This window comes from Pecten maximus, chromosome 1 (genome assembly GCF_902652985.1).
Source record: "Pecten maximus chromosome 1, xPecMax1.1, whole genome shotgun sequence".
NCBI lineage: Eukaryota > Metazoa > Mollusca > Bivalvia > Pectinida > Pectinidae > Pecten > Pecten maximus.
The window spans coordinates 355,558-381,481 of record NC_047015.1 but is presented as its reverse complement, the minus strand read 5'-3'; the positions used below and the strand labels follow the sequence as shown (position 1 = coordinate 381,481).

At 34.0% G+C, this 25,924-nt stretch overlaps 1 protein-coding gene across 1 annotated transcript; it reads left to right on the top strand.

Moving 5' to 3' along the window:
• Positions 1-17,314: 17,314 nt before the first annotated feature.
• On the top strand, positions 17,315-18,067 carry LOC117339794. The gene has a single exon (XM_033901506.1). The coding sequence runs from the start codon at positions 17,315-17,317 to the stop codon at positions 18,065-18,067; it is 753 nt and encodes a 250-aa protein (XP_033757397.1).
• The last annotated feature ends 7,857 nt before the right edge of the window (positions 18,068-25,924 follow it).

Here is a 25,924-nt window from a genome sequence, read left to right as displayed (position 1 = left end):
GTAACTATTAGGTATCTTATAAATGTGTGAAAGAAAGTTATATTGCAATAGAAAAATAGTAAGAAGATTTCTAAAAGGTTAAATGATTTCAATTCAGCAACCTTTCTGTTGATTAATGAATTTAATGATTGTATTATTTCAACTACAGTGAAAGTTTGGTGAACAATATCGTACTTATATTCCTTCAATATATTATATGTTCCCATTATTTAATATAGATTTGCATTTATGATAGAAGTTATATAACACAACCAATATGACTTTTAACACTAAATATAATACTGGTTTCGTTTCAAACATATTTTATTGATAAATCAATGGGGATTAAGCAACAGGCATAGCCTATATAAGCTCTCTCCCTAGCTTCCAGTATATAATAAATGAAAATTAATAGATATTGTAAATGAATGGGGGAAAATGAAAAAAAAAACTAGACAATTAGAACACATACTTTCTCATACACACAAACACACATTATACATTCACAGACATTGCATGCATGCAATTATATAATTGTTATTAAAACTAATTTTAGATATTTAGAAGATACTATGAGCTGGTGGGCATTACTTACACTGTGGTTCAAAAACAACAGATACTAAGAGTACTAGTATTATTTTGGTGTTACACAATAAATACAATACTTAAATATATTATGTCATAACTTTTAAATTAGTTATTTCATACTACTTGTATACGTATATACCTTATGAATCATGACCACATAAAGTCCACTGGCAAGTGATGCCCAGTAGTCAATCAACACAGGTAATTATTTTGTATATAATAATATCATAATAACATAATTTTACCAGCCATTACGGTTTAATACTATTATTTCAACATAGAATATAATTCATAGAATTACTATAACACCATCAACAATTTATAATAAATATACTTGTAATTATATGTCTATATCAGCTATTTGAACCGTTGTGTAGCAATAATGTATCTATGCACACACTCAGACAAATCCTGGTTCTGTACATGATTAATTTCTTGATTGCCGTTTAGAATTATATCTAAAGACATGTCTATATCAATTAATGTAAAATCTTGAAATAGAGTTTGTCTAGCATCAGTAAAGCGAGGACATTCAGAGAAGAAATGGTAGGAGTTTTCAATTCTGTAACCACAGGAACAATTTGAAGTATTTTTCAAATGATCTTTAAACAGATCATAATTTAGCTGACTCACTCCATTTCTTAATTGACACATTATTATATTAACTTTTCTTGGTCCTGAATACTTAAATACAGGTGTGCATACTGTTTGAGCTGTGTTTCCTACTATTGTCTTTTGAATTTCCCTTTTAAAGCTACTTATGTTATTAATATTGTTAAAACTATTATTGGGACTATTCCATATGTTCGTCATACTGGGAAAGAAACTATCAGTATATAGCATGGTTCTGTGACGAGGCACATTGAAAATTCTGGAGTGTCTAAGATTGTGTATATTTTCTTCTGGGTTTATTACATAAGGTTGAATAATTTCATGTAGGTATCTTGGGGTCATTTTGTTTACTATTTTAAAGAAGAAGATGTGTTTATGTTTGTCCCTTCTAGTCTGTAAGCTTTCCCATCCGTTTTTAGTCCAGTAATTATTCGTATTACATCAAGCTGGATTGATTCCAAGAGATATTTTTCTTGTTTTGTACAGTTGTCCCATATAACACAAGCATACTCAAGTATGGGTCTAATAAGTGTGACATACAGGGTTTCAAGTGCCTTTCTACATAGTTTATATTTTAACATTCTAAGTATATTCACTCTTTTACAAGCCTTCTCATAGATAAAGTTTATATGATGTGTCCAGTTACCTTGTTCATTTAAAAAGACACCTGGATGTTTATGATTTGTAATGTTGTTTACCCGAATATTATTAAATATCAAGTTTGGATGTAAGTTATTTGCATTAATTTTCTTAGATACTATTAAGGATTCAGTTTTATCCGGGTTAAAAAGTATACCCCAATCATTTGCCCATTTGGATATTTTACGTAAATCATCGTTCAGTCTAGCAGCTGCTTGTTGTTGGTTATCATCTATTATTATGTACAGTGAAGTGTCATCAGCGAATAACTTTATATTACACCCAATCTCATTTTCTAGATCATTAATATATAGAAGGAATAAGTATGGTCCAAGGACAGAGCCCTGTGGTACACCAACTTTTAACGTTTGCCAAGTAGAATGGAAACCATCATATATTACTCTCTGTTTTCTATCTCTGATATAATTTTCGAACCACCTAAACATATTATCATTAATTCCATATTTCTCCAATTAGTAACCCCCCGTGCCATACCCTATCAAAAGCCTTGCTTATGTCGCAAAAAACTAGTCTTATTTCATTTCCCTCATCTAGTTCCCTTGTAATAGTATTATACAGTGACATTAGTTGATTAACTGTAGAGTCTTTGGGTAGAAAACCTGACTGATTTTTTGAAATTATATTATTAGTGGACAAATAATTATATAGATATTTAAAGACAATTTTTTTCTAACATTTTTCGAACACTGGCGTAATAGAAATTGGTCTATAGTTAGTTGGATCACACTTTTGTCCTTTACCTTTATATATTGGGACAACATTAGTACATTTCCAGGTGTAAGGGAGATAACTCGATTCTATTGATTTATCAAATAGTATCTGTAAGGGTTTTACAAGTGATTCAGATATGCCTTTTACAAAATATGGAGAGATATTATCCGGACCTGCTGATTGATCCACCTTTAAAAGATGGAGCTGATCTTTAATATCCTGCTCTGTAATATTGATGTTGCCAAAGGTGAATGGTGGAGAATCAGTTAATGGTGTAATGTCTTCATCTGTTTTATTGGATGTGGAGATTGTGGCAAAGTATTTATTTAATATTTCAGCTTTCTTGATGGGATGAGTTATAATCTTACCGTTCTCTTCTAAGGGTGAATTGTCATTACTTTTATTGCTGATATTTAGTACTTTTCTAGCAATTTTCCACCATTCACCCTTTTGGCATAGATTTATCAGAAAGAGAATTTTGGAGTTTTCCTAGATATGTTTCCTTAGCTTTCCTGACTAGTGTAATAACCTCATTCCGTAAGTGTCTAAATGTTCTCCATGCTATGTCAGTATTATTTTGTTTAGCTTTTTTGTGTTGTCTATTTCTTTGTCTAATTTTTAATCTGATATCATTATTGAACCAAGGTTTGTCGTTCGGTCTTAATGTTATGGTTTTACGGGGTACAAATTTATCTGCGCATTCCTGTATTTCATGTGTAAGATATTCATTCATATTCTCTACTTGTAAATGTGATAGTTTATCTTCCCAGTCAATAGATGACATATATTCATTTGCTCTTACAAAATCTGTGTTCTTATAATGCAACACAGTTTTTTTATAACATTTTTGTTTAAGGTTTTATATGTTATTTCTGCTCTAGTTGAACAGTGATCACTACAGAATGGTGCATTCACTACAACATTTTTTACTATATTACAATTATTTGACATAATGACATCAATACTGGTGGCAGAGTTTGGAGTGATCCTAGTCGGCTCGTGTATGTGATTAGTTAAATCATATTTGGTCATTATTCTTGAAAGTCTAGAGTTTGGAGTTAGGTTAAGCATATCATGATTAATATCACCTAAAAGTATCACATCTTTATTTAAATCTATAACTTTGTCTAACATATTATCAAATATATTCCAGAAATCTACTAGAGAATTTGGCGGTCTATACATGCATCCAACAAGAAATATTTTGTCACTGACTTTAACTTCCAGCCACAGGATTTCCATACCATCCATTTTTAGGTCAATTCTTCTTCTAGCATACAAATAATCTTTAACATAGACTACCACTCCTCCTCCCCTGTGTGTTTCTCTGTCTTTCCTAAATATAACTTTGTGACTATCTAAGAGTATATCACTGTCAGTAATATTTGTATTTAAATTAGTTTCAGTTAAACATATTATATCAATATCTGAAAATTCGCTTTCGATAGCCACGGTCTTATTTCTTAAGGAACAAACATTTACATGACTTATTATAATATCATCTTGATAATACGCACTTGAGATGTTATTTTGGTATTCATCTGGGCCTGGGTTTAGTTGTACGTCATTACATAGAAACATCATCAATATAAGAACTTTAAAATAAAACATAAGATTTTTTGGAGTGTGATACATATGTACAATATAGATTAATATAACGTTATCGAAGATCTATGTCATCCCGTTATCTATATACTCTTGATATACCATCTAATGTTGGGACATTTTGCACGCCCAGGATTTTTTTGATAATTTTTCTGTAACATATAAATTACATCATTATCTAACACCATGCAAAATTTCACTTCGATCAAATGATTTTATAATACGAAAATGCACCTCTGAAGTTGCAGTGCAACGTGCACTCGGGTGTCGAGGGACGTTTTGCACGCCCAGGAATTCGTTAATCAAGATTTTTTTATACTTTTTTCTGTAACATATTAATGACATCATTATCTAACACCATGCAAAATTTCACTTTGATCATACGAGTGTATAATACGAAAATGCACCGCTGAATGTGCATTATAGCGTGCATTTGAGTGTCCTGGGCGTATTTTACACGCCCAGGAAGCCGTTAATTTATATTTTGATTATTTTTTCTGTAACATACAGATTATACCTTTATCTAACGTCATGCAAAATATCACTTCGATCAGACGAGTGCATAATACTAAATTTTACCATTAAATCTTACGAAGTTACGACGAAGTTGCCCTGTATTACGGCGCGATCGGCACATGAGTGTCCAGGGAGGTTTTTACACGCCCAGGAAGTCGTTAATTTATATTTTTTGATTATTTTTTCCTGTAACATACAGATTATATATTTATCAAACATCATGCAAAATTTCACTTCGATCGGACGAGTGTATATTATTGTATTTTGTTACTGAATCCAGCCTTCGGTGATCACATCATTGTCCATCTACCTGTGATCTGACAAAGTAATCCCGTAGCACCGCCCACCTGCGGTGTGACCGGTAATTGTATAAGCAAGAGAATATATTTTAAATAGTGTCGAGTCGAATATTTATTTGCTTAATTAATTTCACAAGTTATTTCAATTCATTATCTACGACAAAATTAAAAAGGGTATTAAACTTGAATGTATTGGGTCTTTCATTTAAGCATGGTAATTGTATTGGTTTACATAACAACTTGACATGTCCCTGTTAATTAATATAAAACATACTGCAACCCGGAATAAAATACAAATAAAAACTTACTATTTCATCAGCTACGATTATTCTTTCAGTTACAGTTTCAGTTCAGTAATTAGAACGTTTAATAACATCGTAAACTTTGAGTTCTACAATAAATACGAAAACTATACATTCTAAGTTAAATACTAACATTCTTTTTTACGTTAAGTTAAGAGAGCTAGCACGGTTCTTCAAACGGCTATGGAGTATTTTTAACATGCGGGAGCCACACACCAAGATGCAGTTATTATTGGACACTTCCTAGGTATATTTCTTTTAATGAACTTCTATCTGGATCATTCCAGTTTGATGGACAACGGAAAGAAGGAAATACGCATATTTTCTAATCGAAAGTTATGTTGTCTCAGATAATGGGAATTTAAATTATTACGGATTTCCCCTACACTTTCTGGCATGATGTCACAAAGAAAATTTATATCTATACCATTTTTGATAGAGAAGAATAAAGACATTCTCTGTGTTTCTTATGTACACGTCTCTTATATGTCAAATGTGGAATTTCAAATCTGAAACCTGAAATAAAATACTTATAAAAACTTATTGTTTCATCATGACCGTGAATGCATACATACAATTTCGAAGTGATCAATAAATGCATTAATATTAAAAAAAAAAAAAGATCATTTATCGGTGACTCCGCCCACCTGCGGTGTAGTCTAATTGGATTAGTTTATATAACTTTGGGGCCTGTCTAGCTGTCAACTAACCCGCGTCTCCGCCTACTTGTGTTCAATGGAAGACGGTGACAGGTGACGAAAGCTCTCAATAGGCGGAGTCATGTAACTAACAAATTAGGTGTCGTGCTGTTTGTCCCACACCATCAGTTTGCTTATTTTGTTGCTACCAAAAAAGTCATTTTATTACCAAATGTTATGTTCTTCATCTTGTGCTACTGCAACAACACCGTGTACAAAAATTACCGTTTGTTGCCTGAGTGAATAATCGTCAATTACTATTATTGATGACTACGTAATACGTACGATTGGCTTTTTGAAATATTAGTTCTATATATTTCCGATTGGATTTTTAATATATTAGTTCTATATATTTGAGTTGTGCATTTTCGAGATTTTTAAAACACATTTCGTGAAAAGGGGTCGGCTTTGAACGTTTACTGTCGGAACAATGCGGTAGGGTATAGGGTTTATCTAGATCCCAAGAAGATGGTTCTAATCTCACTAGGTATCAGCCCAATAAGGTCGGATACAAGATAAAATCAGTGGCCTTTTTATGTTAGATATAAGGGACTTAAGATGTTTAATAGATCTGTCCTTGGTTACACAAATGTAGGAGTATGGTATGTCACTGCATGTACAAACTTGTACACATTTATCTTCCCGAAATGGCACGAATTATCACCATTTATTTCAGTAAAAATCCATCGGCCGTTTTTCTATTATTTAAGACGAATCTCGTATCATGATTCACAATTTAGTTGCAGACTCTAACTTTGAAATACTGCAATACATTTTGACAGATTATATATGTATTGGACATAAAAGGGTCTAATAAATAATTAATATTATAAATTAGTTTTGAAGGTTAAAAGTCTTGATTTTCAACACGTTGACTCCTCTGTACACTCATTCGGTGGTAGACTGTTTAGGTACCTAATGAGTGTCAGGGGAAGTTGGCAAGGACTCCACTGGACACTCCATGTAAAACCTTTATTTCATACAGTTTTCGATGCCATTTCACATTCTTATCCCATATGCACGTTCTTTTTATCATTATATGAACAAGTTATTATCAGTATTTCATTTCGGGTTTCAAACTTTGAAATATTGAAATAAATTTTGAAGAACTGTTTATTGGATATAGCACCGTTTGATAAATCAGAGACCTATATACTAGTATATAGGTCTCTTGATAAATATAGTACCGGTATATAAAATACATATTTAGTTTCCAATGCCATTTAATTGTTTTATTTGTATTTCATTTCAGATTTCAAACTCTCTAATTTATATGATTATAAAATACAGGCATTTCACAAAGGAATCATATGTTAGATATATATATGAAAACATGACCCCGAAACATCCACAAGGATAAAGGTATCCAATATACCACTATCTGCTGATGATGGTATAATTAAAAGAACCCTTGAACAAAATGATTGTGAAGTCCTTGACATGTACAGGGAGAAACTTAGAATAAACAACAAGCTCACAAACTGCGACAATGGCGACAGAATAGTGTTTGTCAAAAAACTCAAACATGATTTACCAAAATCCATGACGATGGGACGTTATTACGGGAATATTTGGTACTATGGCCAGCCAAGAGGTACAAATAAAAAATGCACGAAATGCCTGGAAGTAGGCCATACCATTGCTATTTGTGAGAAAGAGTGGAAATGTTTGAGTTGGGGGGAACAGGGGCATAACAAATCAGATTGTCCAATCACGGATGTAGAACAAAAGTCAGAGGAAGAGACACAAAGCGAGGAAGAAGAGGAAACAACGGAACAACCAATAAATGCAGACACAGAAGAGACAGGGGAAAAACGTAAAAAAGAAAAGGCAAAACAAAAAGAAAAGAAAAAATGAAGGAAAGACAGAAACAGTACAATTAAACACACTCCAAAAGTATATGAAGCCAAGCAGTTTTGGTACTCCTGCTTCTCAACGTGGACGAAGTCATTCTAAAAGCAGAACGCCTCCGTCGCCAGCTAAAAGTGAAAATAAGAAAGCAAAAAAGACAGAGAAACACGCAAAATGAAGACTTTACATATAATTTCCCTTAACGCCCAAGGACTGCGAGAAAAGGGAAAGCGTAAGAGGTTATACGAGTGGTTGATACAACAAAAATTTGACATGTTTATTACAAGAGACACACTATACACAAGACATAATAGAAAAAATAAATAATGAAGTAAAAGATTTTGCAAAATATTTACATAATTATGGAGGAAATAAAAGTAGAGGAGTATCATGCTTATTTAACATAACATTACATGCAGAACTAAACGATATATACAGAAATACCAATGGTAGATTTATTATGATGAACGTGCAAATTAATAATGATATATACACAATTGGTAATATGTATGCTCCCAACATACCAACGCAAAGAAATGCTTTCCTTAAAGATATCTTAAAAGAAATAAAATCCAGAGCTGAGGGGGCTATTATTCTTGGGGGTGACTTTAATGAGGCATTGCAAACGAAAGATAGAAAAACGTTTGCAAAACATAATAAAAAGAAAAACATTTGTTATGGATTTTCAATTTACCTGGCGTAGGAATAGACAGGGTGAAGCAAGCAGAATTGATTATTTTTTAGTCAATAAAGATATCATTAATACTGTTAAATCTGCTGATATCAGACCAGCTAAAATTAAAACTACGGATCACCAAGGCATATCATTAAAATTGTATACAACTAAAGGGAAGGGTCCAGGTATATGGAAGTTAAATAATAATATTTTGAGTAACAATCAATATATTACATTAATAACAAAATGTATAAATGATTCTGTGCAATATTCAAATCAAATGAACTTCAACAAAAGGCAAACATGGGATCTTTGTAAAGTCAACATAAAACAAGAAAGTGTTAAATTGTGTAGTCAAGCTGCGAAAACAACTAAAACACAATTAGACACCCTAGAAAAAAGATTAAGAATATTAAACCAGAAAGAAAATATCAATGAAATTGAAAAATTAGAAATAAAGAAATTAGAAAAAGCATTAAATGATTTGTATGACGACAAAGCTAAAGGGGTACAGGTTAGATCACGCATTAAATGGATAGAAGAGGGCAAAAAAACACCAAGTATTTCCTCGGTCTTGAAAAAGCAAGACAATCACAAAAAGTAATAAATGAAGTTGAGAACGAAAACGGTCATATTATTAAGGATCCTAGTGAAGTCATGAGTCGAATAAAGCAGTTTTATGAAAATCTGTATCGCAGTGAAAATCTAGACAAAAAAGATATCGATGAATATGTAAATAGTGTAAAAGTAGAACGGCTCACGGAAATGGATAAAATAGTTGTGAAGGTTTAATTTCATTGAAAGAAAGTTCAGAGGCAATCAAAAAAATGAAAAAAAATAAAAGTCCAGGAACAGATGGTTTATCAGTAGAATTTTACCAAAAATTCTGGAACCAGATTGGGATTCTAGTAACCGAAGCATTAAACGAAGCACATGTACACGGGGAACTTAGTGACACACAAAAATATGGATTAGTGACTTTAATACACAAAAAGAATGACATTACTAAATTAGAAAATTGGAGACCAATATCATTACTTAATGTCGATTATAAAATAGCAGCCCATGTGCTAGCAACACGATTAAAGCAAGTAATGCCAAAAATTATACATACCGACCAGAATGGATATATTAAAAACAGATTCATAGGTTTTAAAATACAAGACATTATCGACTATTCGGAAAAATTTAATCTAGACTCATGTATTTTATTTTTAGACTTCCAAAAGGCTTTTGACTCGATTGAATGGAATTCTATTTTTTCTTGCTTAAACAAATTTGGATTTGGGTTATCTTTCCTAAGGTGGGTCAAAACACTTTACACAAATATAAGAGGCGTGGTTAAAAACAATAACTGGTTGACAGGAGATTATGCAATACACAGGGGAATTAGACAAGGCTGTCCTCTTTCATGCTTACTTTTTGTCATTGCAGTAGAACTAATGGCAATACAAATAAGGAGTGACAAAAATATAGTTTAAAATCAAGAATAAACATATAAAAATTGCTCAATTTGCAGACGACACCACTCTATTTTTAAAACGAAACGATGTGATAAATGCTATCCAAAACGTTGAACAATTTGGAAAATTATCTGGTTTAAAACTAAATAAAAACAAAACAGAAGGACTATGGCTGGGTAGAAATAAAGGAAACCCAAAAAATAAGTTTGGCATAAATTGGAAGTCAGAAGTTAAATCGCTCGGTATTTACTTTGGAACAAACAAAATAGTATGCAGCAACTTGAATTGGGAAAATAAAAAAACGTCATTAGACGTCATGATTAAAAACTGGAAAAAACGCAAATTAACGTTGCTAGGGAAAGCATTGGTGATACAATCATTGCTAATTCCAAAAATTACATACCTTGCAAACGTACAACTAATAGAAAAAGCATGTGTAAAACAAGTGGAAAAAAGAATATTTGAATTCTTATGGGATGGAAAAACAGAAAAAATTAAACGTACAACCATGATCGGTTATTACAAACAAGGAGGATTAAACATACGCGATATAGAATCACATATTGGTATGTTGAATATCAATTGGATTAAAAGGTTAATTAGTGATTCCAAAGAAAACTGGAAAGTAATTCCTATGAATTTTTTTGATGTTTTCGGGCCTAGCCTTCTCATTTTTAAGATGAATATTGAGAAACTAAGTAATATTCCGAAACAAAATATCAGCCAAATTCCTGAATTCTATAAATCAGTTCTAGATTCTTGGTTAAAATTGGGGGGAGGATTAAAACCACACTGTTCAAACTTTGCTGATATAAGAAAAGAGATACTATGGGGAAATAGAAATATCAAGCTAAAGGGCAAAACATTAGTAAACAAGAACTGGGCAGATAGTAATCTGGTCACAATAGATGACATCACGAACGAAGAAAGGATAATCGACGAAAGGATTATTCGCAACAAATTAATAAATAAGCGTAACTGGATCAGTGAAGTAACACAAATTAAAAAAGCAATTCCAACAGAATGGAAACGAATAATAAGAAGTGAAAATTCGATTAAGACAAAAATAAAACATGAGATAAACTATTCATTATATCAACATAAATACAATATTCATATTAAGATCGATACCATGAATGATAAACAAATCTACAGGCTAGCTGTGACCAGAAAATGTAAACAGTCTTATAGTAAAGATATTTGGAACCGGAAGTTCAATATTGAGAATACTCAAACGTTCACAGATTTAATGTATTTTATCTTTAGTCAACTAAAAGATAATAAACATAAAATATTTAGGTGGAAATTGTTTCATAATATCGTACCAAGTAAAGAACATTTAGAGCGATGGAAAATTGAAGAAAGTAACCTCTGTAATGTATGTCATGTTAAGGAAGACTATTTACACTACTTTATAGAATGTAAGTTCCTAGACATATTTTGGAGGGGAATTGAAGAAACATTCAAAACATATGGATTTACAACAAATGTGAAGAATTTACAATACATTATTATAGGATATAAAATCAGTCAAGAAAATCACATTGAAATTAATATTATCTTTACATTAATAGGCTACGCCATATATAGAGCCTTTCATATAAATGAACAAAAGCGTAAAACTGTTGATATTCAAAGGCTGTTTAAAGAAGAGCTACTTATAATTAAAAACACCACGAAACTTAAACCCAAAGGGCTCATTGAACATTTTGCGTTAAAATTTAACCTCTAAATGACAATCTACGGGCATCTTATTATATCAAAAGGGGACACGGATCCTGGTCAATCGTACCAATAGTTCAGTTGATGTGGCTAGAGTTGATATGACCAACACGGAAACTGGACTTTTGGTATGATTGATCAGGTAACCGCAAAATTATGTCAAATGTGTTGAAGATCGCATTGCTTATGGCAAGAAAAAATATACTTACACTATAGATAATTATATGCTTGGGTTCATTATGGATTTTGAGACTCGGATCCTGGTCAATCATACTAATAGTTCAGTAGATGTGGCTAGAGTTGATATGACCAACACAGAAACTGGACTGTTGGTATAATTGATCAGGTAACCGCAAAATTAGGTCAAATGTGTTTAAGTTCGCATTGCTTATGGCAAGAAAATACGTAATTCTATGCTTACACTAGACAATTATATTCATTTTATCACATGTTAGAATGCACAGTGATGAGATCAAAATGAGAGTATAAACAACAAAGAAAAGAAAAAAAATGTGAAAAGCCAACATACAAAATCAATGTAAAGGTATTAAAGAAAACACGGTCCCTTATAAAGTTATATAATAATACTGTTTCCAGAGAAATACTTTACAATCTACAGTGATAAATTACTTCTATCAAAGCTTATTCACTATTTCTAAAGGAATGTTCTGACATCTTAGAAACTTATTTTGTAAAGGTAGTTATTTTGGCTGCTTGATTCTAGAACTCGAATATTGTTTTAAGATCTTCTTATTTTTCAAAATTATGTCTGTCAGTTCTTGTTGTTATATTTTAAGTCGTTGCCCTCTAATGACATCATGGTAGCAAGTAAACGCATTGCTCTCTCTCTCTCTCTCTGTCTGTCTGTCTGTCTGTCTGTCTCTCTCTCTCTCTCTCTCTCTCTCTCTCTCTCTCTCCATCCACCATGAAAATAGGCTCCTTTTTTATACTTGTTTCTTGGTTTTCTTATCGTCTATGGTGCTCTTCTGCTATCGCTATATGCCCTCTCGGCTCGTATATATCTTAGGCTTTGCAAATAAATTCTTTGACTACTTAATTTCTGCTTTTCTCTTTTGATAGTTATTTTTTCCTCATAGGTGTTTGCTGTCCTTTCTGTATAATTTTATAACCGGATTGTTGTTCACCAGAAGTAATTAAGCATATTAACTATACTATATATTAGAATCCCCAAAAATGTCGTATTTTATAATTATTGGCAATTCACACTTTTTTGATTCAAATCGTTGGCAAAAACTCCCATTCTCTGAGTGTGAAAAAAAAATTTAAAAAAAGATATGATTTCTTGTCTTCCTTTAATTCCTCTTAAAAGTCTGTTGTCTAATACCTTTTTACTGTAGAGTCTACGACAGATGTTTGATTAAATCTATTTTCATTCTTCTGGATATAAATATAAGTTCTTTTTTAATTTTTCTCCACTCTTTAAGAAAAAAACCATTTTACTTTGTACTTTTTGACAATAAAATATGTTTGAATCAAATCAAATCAACTTTTTTTTGTACTCAGAGTTGGCTCATATAGTCACAACTTTGGTAACTCCATCAATACAAATAATAAATAATAATACTTTTTTTTTTAAATAGATAAACCTTGCGAGGTGCGCGTTAGTATTTATTAGTTCGTGACGTTAATTGTCTAAAATGTCTGTAACTGCATACATGCTATATTTTTTCATCTGACATCGAAGTATCTGGTGCTATTTAGAGCACCGAGCCATTTCATCATCGTACAATAATTATTAATATTATTATTATTATTTCTTCTTTTTTTTTCATTCATCATATTCTTTTTCTTTTAATTTTTCTTGATTTAATTTACACTCTTAACTAGTATACTCTGCCGCTCTCTTTCATACACACATGTTTTATATATATAAACAACAGCAACGTGTCACTTTCTTTTCTCTCTTTCAGGACATCTTCATGCGTTCTCTTTCACACTCACTCGGTTAAATTTACGTGTTGTTAATTTTGATAATTTTGTTAGTAATAATTTTTATAATATTGAAATCTAGAAACAAACAAAAAAGAAGAAAGGCGAACAAAGATTTTTCCAGCGGTTGGGGAGCCCCCTACCAGCATGGATAACCTTTGGTTACATCAACATTGTGTCTCTTTTAAAACAAACAAAGGTTATATATATATATATATATTTTAAAAAAGAATAAAAACACGACACAGCAGCTAGCGCTTTCGTCACGTCTTACGGAGCGATACGAAACTTTTTAACTTATATATATACCCCTATAATAGACTGGTCAATCATATCAATAGCTCAGTCTCCGTGTTGGTCATATCAACTCTTACCACATCCTCCGAGCAATTGATATCATTGCCCAGTCTTGTTCAATGTTTGACTCTTAATCGTCAAATATGTTCATTAATTTAATTGACCTTTATATTGTCAATAAAATATTTAATTATTCCCCTCTTTTTTATAATTGTTGTCTGTCCAACTAATAATAATTCTTCTTTGAAAATTCTTAAAATATTGATTGATTTCTTTTTTTGATCACTTCGATGATAAGTTTTGAATATTGTATAGCATATTAGTGTAATCATAACATAACACCATTTCATTAGTTGTTGAACTTCGTTTTGAAATCGAAAGATTGCATGTAACGGTGTTCAATAACTTGTTCAAGACAGGGCCGGGGCATTATACGTATACCATGAACTAGCAGTATCGGTTGAAAGTTTTCGTAAAATTTGGATGGGGTAATTAGCTGATAGTTGTTTGATATTTTGTTTTTAAATCGAACTTGCCATAGGGTTATGCCTATTTTCAATTAAAAAAAAATGGACCACTACATGACTAGTTAAAAATATATAGACAACACACAATACCGGTAAGAATAAGAGGTTGTTCTGGGTGTTCTGGCGTTAGCCATACGTACTATAAAATTCTGGCGTCGAAGCAAAATAACTACTACTACCCCTCAAGTATTCTCTTTTCTTTCTCATTTCAATTCAGTTTCTTTTTTCTGTAAGCCCTTCAGCCAGCTTGATTATTATTAGGGTAGCATTGGATGCTTACACACTCAATCAGGTAATTCATCAATAACTTAAATATTATATATGCGATGTAAAGTGGAATTACATAGATAATCAGTATTACGAAGAATACTTTACAATGCGTTAAACTCTTTGACATTGTCACTGGCGGATTTAAAGCCCCCCCCCCCCCCCCCCCCCCCCTAAAATTTGTCAAAGTAAGGGTATCTTAAAAAACGAATTCCCGAATCAATCAGCGAAATGATAGTATTAAATCATCAAAAAATATCTCTCATATACTTGTTTTTATAAAACACACCAGGTATGAATCTATCGTGAAATACACTAGAATGAATGCAGGATTTTGCATTTACCTGCTAAATCCCCCCCCCCCCCCCCCCCCCCTTATAATTTCGCACGCCCCCTAATTGAAAATCCTGTGTCCGCCCCTGATTGTTGACACTAAGCGGCAAAATGATATCAAGTTTATTAAAATCGAAATCAAGTAAGCAAGTAATACTGTTTCGAAAATTTGAATAAAAAGGGGTTTAAAATAAAATGAAACTCCTCAATATTTCGATAATCATACAGTGATAGATCTATAGGCAAGTCCCGAGTCTTGTATGTACAATGTACTCATAAAATTTTGATTGAACTCAAAGAATTTCTGGCAAACATTAAATCTAACATTGTGGGAAATGAAAAAATAAATTGGCAGGTCTGAAGTATGATCTTCGTATTTGACGACGACATGATACATGTATACGATAAACGCATGCGCACAACAAACTAAAACACATGGAAACAAACATCCTCCTACACAATTGGAACATGGTGTATACAAATTTAACAATGAAAATTTAGCAGTGAAGATTCAAAATCTTCATCTAGAAATAAGAATCTCGCAGCTAGAAACCAACCAAAAATGTATCCAATTGCAACAACAACAGTATATCCAACAATCGAATATGATACCACAACAACCATTCTACCAACCACATCATCATCAGCTTCAACCACTTCAACCCTGGACCCCAAATCTACCGGCGTATGTCCATCATAACCCGACTCCTCCAAGTGCCTCCATACCTCCACAATGGCTAAGGCATATTCCACCTCCCCAAACGTATTCGGGAACTCAATCTGAAAACCATCCACAAAGGAACAACAGTCCAGTAGATAGAGAGCAAATTAGCGAAACCAACCATCAGGGATCTATCTTTCAACCTAAAAACCAGAACGAAAAACTACAAAAACATATGCCCTCTTTACTTGATTTAGCGGTAGGGGCACCACTCAAGAGAAAACCACCCATCCAGAACCTTAAAAAGTCTTCAAACGCTGCGCCAAGGCATTCAACTCCAAATAAAGTACGTTTCCAGGAAAAGCCAGTCTCCAGCTTCAACAATCCTACTTCACAGGAACAACCAATGCACAACAAAAATGACGAAAACCAGTGTCACCACTCTGAGGAAAAAGTTTCAAATTCCACACAAGACAACCAGTCTTTTTTATCCCACGGCCGTGCTTCAACAGAAGTCAACACAATACATCAACTAACTCAAAACCACTCTCTATAGCAACTCTTAACGTCAAAAACATAAACTCAAACAGGACATATGTAGAAAGATTATTGAAGAACCACGACATAGTATGTTTACAAGAGCACTGGCTATATAACTTTCAATTAGATACTCTACAAACATTCTCCTCAAATCATGACTGTCATAGTAAAGCAGTGGACAGGAACAACCCAATACCACCAATCCAGGTCCCGAGAGGCTATGGGGGAACAGCTATTCTTCACAGAAGAGATTGGGACATTAAATGCACCAAACACCCAGATGGAGGAGAAAGAATTTGTGTTTTAGAACTACATACAGAGCCTAAATTATGTATAATCAGCATATATATGCCATCAAGGGGAAATAACTCCAAAGCTGATTTCCAGTCTACCTTGGATGAGCTTACAGAAGTACTATTGAAATTCAATTCAACACACACTGTTCTACTTTGTGGGGATATGAACGCCTCTCTATCAAGGCATCCACTAAATGAAAGAGACATCATTTTAAGGAAATTCTGTAAGGAAAACTCACTTCATACTCTACAAAATGGTACCCCAACTTTTATTCACCCGAACGGTCAAGTCAAGGAGGAAATTGACTACATTCTTATAAACGAAAAAGCTGGTGCCATAGTCGATGCTATCATAGTGGACAATAACAGCCATGACAACACATCTGACCATCTTGCCGTGACCGCAAAAACCTCCATTGTTTCTAGACCTAAAGAACTACCCAGGATAGCAAGCACTAAACCTGCATGGCACCGATGTGACAAGGAAGCCTATCTAGACTACACTTCAGAAAATCCCTGATCTAGATACAGTATCTATAACCACTCCTGTAGAAAACGTCATTGATAAGATTACTTCCGTCTTAAAGATAGCAGAACTACAAAGTACTCCACAGAAAAAGAGACAAGACTTTCCAAAGAAACCCAGAACAAAAAACATCAATAAAGAAATTAAAGAGGCTTCAAAGAACAGTAAAGCAGCATGGTGGGAATGGAAACAAGCTAGGGCTCCAACAAACCCAGATAATCCAAAATTAAAAACAATGATTGCTGCAAAGCGTATTCTAAGAAAAGCACAAAGACAGCTTGCATGCAGAAAAAGGAAGATCGCCATAGAGGAAATTATGGAATCTAAGGGAGACCCAACAACATTTTATAAACTAGTAAGACAACAGAGATCCTCAACATCCATGGGTACCGAGTTTCTCACTTTAAATGGAAAGACTGCTGAATCCATAGAAGAGGTAACCCAAACGTGGGCACAGTACTTCCAACAACTTGCAACACCCACAGCAGAAAGTACCTATGATGACCTGCACTTAGGAAAAATACAGGATGACATCAACCTTATCAACCAGATCTGTAACTCGTCTCACCAAGATGATATACCTACCATTACCAAGGATGAAATTCATACAGCTATATACAAATTAAACAACAGCAAAGCAGCAGACATATTTGGCATTACAGCTGAACATTTTAAGCTAGCAGGACCGTCCCTGATAACAGCTTTACACTGCGTCTACAACAGATTTATTAAAAACCAGAAAATTCCAGAATCAATTAAAAGAGGTATTCTTACACCCATCTACAAAAAGGGGGCGCCTGACAACCCCGGCAACTACCGTGGAATAACTGTCACCCCAGTCATCCTAAAAACCTTTGAGCATATTATCCGTCAAAGACACCAAATTATCTTAGAAGAAACACAATCCAGGCTTCAAACAGGATTCACCAAAGGGACTTCCCCTCTTGTCTCAGCCCGTCCTACTTACAGAGTGCATAATAGAATCTAAATCCAAAAAAGACACAATGCTCCTTACCACATTGGATACCCAGAAGGCCTTTGATGTTGTTGACCATGACCTACTATTACATAAGCTGTATTTTGACGGCATCCAGGGCAAAGACTGGTTACTCGTAAAAGATCTATACCAAAAGATGACTTCAGTCGTTCGATGGTCAGGACATATATCTAATACCATACACCTCCAACAGGGAGTAAGACAAGGAGGAATTCTCTCAACAGATCATTACAAAAGATACAACAATCCCTTACTTCTACAACTTGAAAATGACCATGATGGAGTGAGGATAGGTACCACAAAAATTCAACATGTAACCTGTGCAGACGATCTCGCATTGATATCAAACTCTACAACGGAGATGAGAAACATGATAAACTCTGTAGAACAGTACAGCAATGAAAATAGGTATAAGATCAATCCAACAAAGAGTTCAATCATCCAGTTTAATAAAAAAAAGACCTTATACCACAAATACTACATGGGAAAGAGATTCCAAATGAAAAAAGTACTACCCACCTAGGAATTACAAGATCTGCAGATGGAAAGACTAACATTGAGGAAAAAATTATACTAGGCAGAAGAACAGTATACTCCTTAATGGGACCAGGATGTCATGGCAGGACTGGACTTTCCCAAGCCATAAAAGCTCACATATGGTCAACTTATGTAGTACCTAGACTTATATATGGACTCGAAACACTATTATCAACATCAAAGAATGAGACTGATCTAGAGAAATTCCAAACAAAATGTCTCAAACAAGTACAACATCTTCCTGAGAGGACAGCAAATGTAGCAACATGCGCAATACTTGGTATCCCTCCAATAAAGACAGTCATTCATAAGAATCTCCTGAATCTGATCTACAGGATACTGGCAAAACCAAACTCAATAGAATATGAAATTGCAACGAGACAGGCAGCAGTTAAGCTCCATCATGATAACAGCTTATTTTCCAAAGCACGCCAACTGCTCAGACTTTATGGACTACCAACAATATATACATTAATTTCAACCACCCCGACAGAAACAGAATGGAAAAAGTTATTAAGAGAAGCCACAAACAGCAAAGTAGAGGAGGACTGGTCAAATGAAATAAAAACCAAACCCTCGCTGAAATACCTCAACCCAGGATCAGTCAAAGTAGGCAAGGCTCATCACATGTACTCAACGGTTAGACCAAACATTTATGATGTACAACGAGCTGAGACCAAAGCTAGACTCCTTACAGGAACTTACATACTTCAGTCCAACAGAGCTAGCTTCAACCAGTTTCAGATAGACCCTACTTGCAAACTCTGCAACTCAAATCCAGAAACTAGAGAACACTTCATTGCAGTATGTTCCAGACTGAATCACATACGCGCTACATTCAACCTCAAAATAGCAAACCATCTTGGGCGCCAATTAAAGGACATTGAGGATATTGAACCCCACATATATACCCAGCTTATCCTTGACTACACACATCCAGATGTCCCTGCAAATATTCAGCCAGATCAACAGAGGGTAGAAACCTTTGAACTGTATACCAGAGAACTATTACAATCGCTACACACCAACAGAGTGCGAATACTGTCTAAGTTAATATGCTAATCGTGAGGAAGAATTAGCTCCCTTACCCCTGATATTCATGGCCAGATGGAGACACATGTGTGTTTGTTTTAAATACTTTTCCAGTGTACATAAAGAACTCGTGATTTTATCCCAGTGCCTTAATCACCCCAATTCTACTACCAGAGTCTATGCTCTGGGTGCTCCGACTAAGTCAACGGAGGAATTTGCGAAGAACAGAACAGAACAGAACAGAACAGAATGGCTTCCAATGTGAATCGACTGCGGTTGAAAACGATAACAGCTTCCGCAATGAAGAGAATAATAGGAAAATGGGTCAAACACAATAGTTCATAGTTCATAGTTCATAGTGTTTGACGTCCTTGTAAGCTTGTGGCTTCTGTTGACGCATCTCCATGGTTGTACACTCATTTGCAAGTTGCGCAGAGGACACGTATACAACTTTTATAATATATACATTAGTAGCAAGAAGGTAAAAACTTTACTGGATGATTGACCCAATGCTTATTGAGCCTAGATTTAAAAGTATTAAGGGACGGGGAATCTACTACTGGTGTGGGAAGTCGATTCCATGTATTTACAATCCTATTTTTAAAAGCTTGTCCCCTAATATTAGTGTTGTACCTAATCTTTTTAAGTTTTTTGGAATTCCCTCTAGTATTGAGGTTATCAAGTGTAGGTATTACTTGTTGGTTAGATATGTCCAAATTGTTAATCAATTTATAGGTTTGAACCATGTCTGCTCTTAATCTCCTATATTCAAGTGATGGAAGTCCTAGATGACGCAGGCGTTCTGGATATGATAGATCTTTTAGTGATGGAACTAATTTAGTGGCCCTTCTCTGGATGTTTTCTAGAGACATTTTGTCTTTCTTTAACATAGGAGACCATGTAGTGATATTTGTTTCTAAATAGGGGCGTACTAGTGACTTGTACAGGTTTAGAAACATTTCTACATTTATACAACTAAAGGTCTTGAATGTTAGGCCCAAATTTCTGTTTGCCTTTTTGACTACTGTGTTTACTTGCTCACTGAATTTTAAATTTTTGTCTACAAGTACACCGAGATCTCTTTCACATGTTACTTGTTCTATTTCATGTCTAACACCTAGTTGTGTTGTTTCATATTTGTTTTCGTTTTTTTCTCGGCCCAAGAATAGTCGCAGATGCTTGCACTTATCCGAGTTTAGCTCCATTAGCCACTTATCTGTCCATTCACAGACTTTATCGATATCACTCTGGAGAGATGGTCCATTATCACCTTGAATTGATGGTTTATATAGCTTGGCATCGTCGGCGAACATTTTGATCTTGTTACACAGTGAATCCTGTACGTCATTGATATATATTAGAAAAAGTAAGGGCCCCAGTACACTCCCTTGTGGAACTCCACTGGTAACATTTCCGGTGGTTGAGTGCTGTCCGCTTACAATTACCTCCTGCGTCATATCCTTGACGAAATCTTGTATCCACTCCAAAAGTTCTCCTTTAATACCGTACCCTTCTACTTTTGTTAACAGCCTTTTGTGTGGGACCTTGTCGAAAGCTTTTTAAAAATCTAAATAAATGGCATCAATTTGCTGGTTCTTGTCCAGGGCTTCTGTCCAGTCTTCCAGTTTCTAAAAGTTGTGTTGTACAAGATCGCCCACTTCTGAATCCGTGTTGATTAGTTGATAGTAGTTTGTTGTCTTCAAGATGTTTTACAATATCATCTCTAATAATTGATTGTAGAAGTTTACCAACGACTGATGTTAAGCTGATGGGTCTATAATTTCCTGGATTTTTTTTACTACCTTTTTTGAAAATTGGTGTGACTAATGCATGTTTCCATTCAGCTGGCAATTTCCGTGTTTGTATCGATTTCCGAAAAATAATTTCCAATGGTTTGATAATCTCATTAGCTGTTTCTTTGATAAGGCGGTGATGAATTTGGTCTGCGCCTGGAGATTTGTTGGCTTTAAGTTTATTTATGGCTTTTCGTATTTTTTTTTCTGTGATGACAAGGGAACTGATGGTGTTTTGTGTCCGGGTGGGAAATTCAGGAGGTTCGTTTGGGCCTTCGTCGACAAATACACTGGCAAATTGATAATTCAGAGTCTCTGCTTTTTCCTTGTCATTAGTTATCAATTCTCCATTTGTTTTTTCCAGCTGTGTAACTTTATCTTTTGTTTTTGTTTTTTTGCGGACGTAATTCCAGAATAATTTGGGATCGGACTTGATTTTACTGGCCATTTGCTTTTCGTAGTGATGCTGTTGGCCCCTGAATTAGAATTAAACTTGGGAAGCAGTACAATAGATTGTAACAGTTCAAACATGAAAACAGCAGTAATACGGACGCCGCTCGTATTCTGCTTGATTGTTTGATAGTAGGTCATGATAATCTCGGTAATATTTACACAAATACAGTCTGTACCAGTACATCGCTACTGTCACTATACTATATGAACAGTGTTTACACTTATTAACACATAAATAATATTTACAGAACGTGTTATTTAACATTTAAACCACTGTGTATAATATCGTTATCCAACTAACCCAGATGGAATATAGATATCGCCTTGTAAACTATCGTGTGTTTGTGTTGCCACGATTTCAAAACAGTCACGTAATGATCTAAAAATAATTTCCGCTCTAAATTTAGAGGGGGATTCCCAACTAAATCGAGTGGTCAAGCTGGACATAGGGATTGACTGTGAACATTGGAACAGCACAGAAACATAATAACTGGAAAGGAACAAAACGCGTTACATTCAGTGAAAATTGCAACGTTTTTACCGTGATGTCCCTTTTAAATTGAATGCAAGCTGAATAAGTGGATGCATCTATTCAAATGACACATTTGTAGTCTTATTATCACCAAAAATGATTCAAACTGATATAATTTACATTTTCTTCGGGGACTTGGTTCAGGCAGAGACCTATAGGTCTCTGGTTCAGGTGAGTGTGCGAGACCTAAATATAACGCGTGTATAAACGTTACAGTAGGGTCATACTAATTACAGCCCGGTGCTGCCCGGTACTGCCCGGTGCTGCCCGGTACCGCCCGGTGCTGCCCGGTACTGCCCGGGGAATATATATTGACCGCCCGGGCTCTTATTTATATCTAAACACTATTTAAACTATTATGTATGGATAGATGGTAGCTTAATAAATAATATGGCAAAAAATGGTGAAAATATATCAATATTTGACAGAGTTATAGCTATGTGAAATTAGCGATCTCGCAACCTAGCGCTCGGGATGAGCCGTAATCTTGTTATTTGCAATTATACGACCGCCCGGGCTTTCAATTTTATCCAGACACAATTAAAACTATAATATATGGATAGATTATAGCTTTAACAATAATATGATACAAAATTGTGAAAAAATATCAATATTTCACAGAGTTATAGCTACGATCTCGCAACCTCGCGCTCGGGATGAGCCATAATCTTGTTATTTGCAATTATACGACCGCCCGGGCTTTTATTTATATCCAGACACTATCAAAACTATGATATATGGATAGATGGTAGCTTAATCAATAATATTATAAAAAAAATGGTGAAAATATATCAATATTTGACAGAGTTATACTTATGTGAAATTAGCAATCTCGCAACCTAGCGCTCGGGATGAGCCGTAATCTTGTTATTTGCAATTATATGACCGCCCGGGATTTTATTTTTATCCAGACACAATTAAAACTATAATATATGGATAGATAATAGCTTTATTAATAATATGATACAAAATTGTGAAAAAATATCAATATTTCACAGAGTTATAGCTACGATCTCGCAACCTCGCGCTCGGGATGAGTCATAATCTTGTTATTTGCAATTATACGACCGCCCGGGCTTTTATTTGTATCCAGACACTATTAAAACTATGATATACAGATAGATGGTAGCTTCATCAATAATATGATCAAAAAATGATGAAAAAATATCAATATTTCACAGAGTTATAGCTACGTGAAATTAGCGATCTCGCAACCTCGCGCTCGGGATGAGTCATAATCTTGTTATTTGCAATTATACGACCGCCCGGGCTTTTATTTATATCCAGACACTATTAAAACTATAATATATGGATAGATAATAGCTTTATCAATAATATTGTAAAAAATTTGTGAAAAAAAATCAATATTTCACAGAGTTATAGCTACGATCTCGCAACCTAGCGCTCTGGATATATCAAGACGCTATTAAAACTATAATATACGGATAGATGGTAGCTTTATTCATAATATGATCAAAAGTGGTGAAAAAATATCAATATTTAAGTTATGGCTGTTACATGTATTTGCATTTATACGACCGCCTGGGCTAAGTATGGGATCGTTTGGATGGTTGGTTAATTGTTTTGTTAAATTAAATGCAAAGTTTGCTATCATTTACAGAAGGAAATGCTTGAAATATTATGCATTTTACAAGTATGAAATTTCCTATGCCGTTACATAGGCTACAGACTTGTTATTTTCATGTTCTGGATCGCCCGGTACTTACTATGTACACAATATAAGTATTTATAGAGAAATTAACGTGTTTAAGTATCATAAATCTTATTTCATGGACATATACTTAATCATCATCTTTGAAGTTCACATTTGCGGCTTTTCGAAGGAACTTCAGACTTTATTCATGTAAGCACTATCCATAAATGTAAATGATAATTCAATAGAGTAAGTATACAACGTAAACAAAACGTATGTAACTGTCCAATATCTTTCGAAATACTTTTCCTATACCTCTCTTTATCATTTTTGTTAAATTCCTGAGTTTTGAGGGGGGACTCTGTAATTGATTAATTCATTTGTTTAATTGGTCATGTCACACAAAATCATTTAAAACAATATTTATCCTATTCACAAAATTATGAGTGCCGTCCCATATTTGCAGAGTATTTGTGTATATTCATTTCATTATTATTTATAACGACAATTTCTTCCGCCTGCATACACGCTTCGTTTCATGTTTTCATCTATTTTATCAATATGTCAGACTGTAAATCATAAATTTGGCAGTGTTTACCCTGATGCAAACCTAGACATATGATTTACGTTTTTTATTTGACATATATATTGTGTCTTAACTAAATTAAAAATGTCTTGTTTGACGTGTTAGTTAGCAGAGAAATCGGTTGTTATTTGCGAACATAATATTATGAATTGTTGTTTTAAAGCAATAATTGTCACCAGCCGGCATAATGCAAAGAGGCGTCACCTTGTCTGGGTGGTATGTTTTTTGTAATTGGGAAATATACATGCATCATTTATAACACGTGACATTTCGTGCCTCGAAAACGATTGGGCAAGTGTATCACGTGGTAATTATGCATAGCAGTAGAATTCAGCGGACTTACTATCCAATTGATCATCAATTAGCTACTGGCCATCACCATTGACAGCATCTTTACTCAAACGAAGATTCACTGTCAATACCTACTCCAGGATAGCCGTTATCACAAAACTTCTTACCTCTAAGATCGCTCTGATATATATATTTTTTTGCCTGTTCCAAACATTATCATTCGAACTTGAATCAGTTTTCTGTAATTTATATTATATACATTTCACTGTTAAGAAACTCAAGCTTAAGAAGTTCTTAAGCTAAGATTTTTTTTTTGTGATTTGGAAGGATGTCAAGGTATATACAATGTACATTTAACTTCATTTTACATCACACCTTTTAGTCAACAATAGATATCTATATATAAAAAATAACAAAAAACTTCTTCAGGCGGACTACCTTTGTTTGAGACATGATGTCAATGGTTTTAATCAGAGTTAGGGCTTTTTTTTTAAGAAAAAATGAAATTTGTATTAATGCATATATTTTGCATTCAAAATATTGTGGACATGATATAGGTATTATGACTGTCATCGCTTTGCATAAATCGTCTGGTGACTCAATATTAAGTGATATACATATATATGTGATATATACATGTATTTCTTTCTGAATCAACGTCTTGAATTAATTTGTAGAACTTCCGAAACTTAAAAACAAAAACAAACAAAAAATGTTTATCATCAATATACGTCAAAACAATTTTGGAAGTTGCGATGAGTTGTTCTTCGGACTGAGTTATCATATGTGTGTTATACTCTTCGTGTGTTTGTGTATTTATATGAAAAATAAGTCTATGTGTCAGAAATGCACAAGGATGGTTTTCTTATTGTAAACATTCCAAAATTCTCAGTTACATTCTCAGGTACATCATGTATCATTTTTTTGGTCACATCGCGCTAAATCCCGTACGCTATTGGTTGTTTCGACT

Coding starts and splice junctions, on each gene's coding strand:
- LOC117339794 (XM_033901506.1), top strand. CDS start 17,315: ATGATTGCTGCAAAGCGTATTCTAAGAAAAGCACAAAGACAGCTTGCA.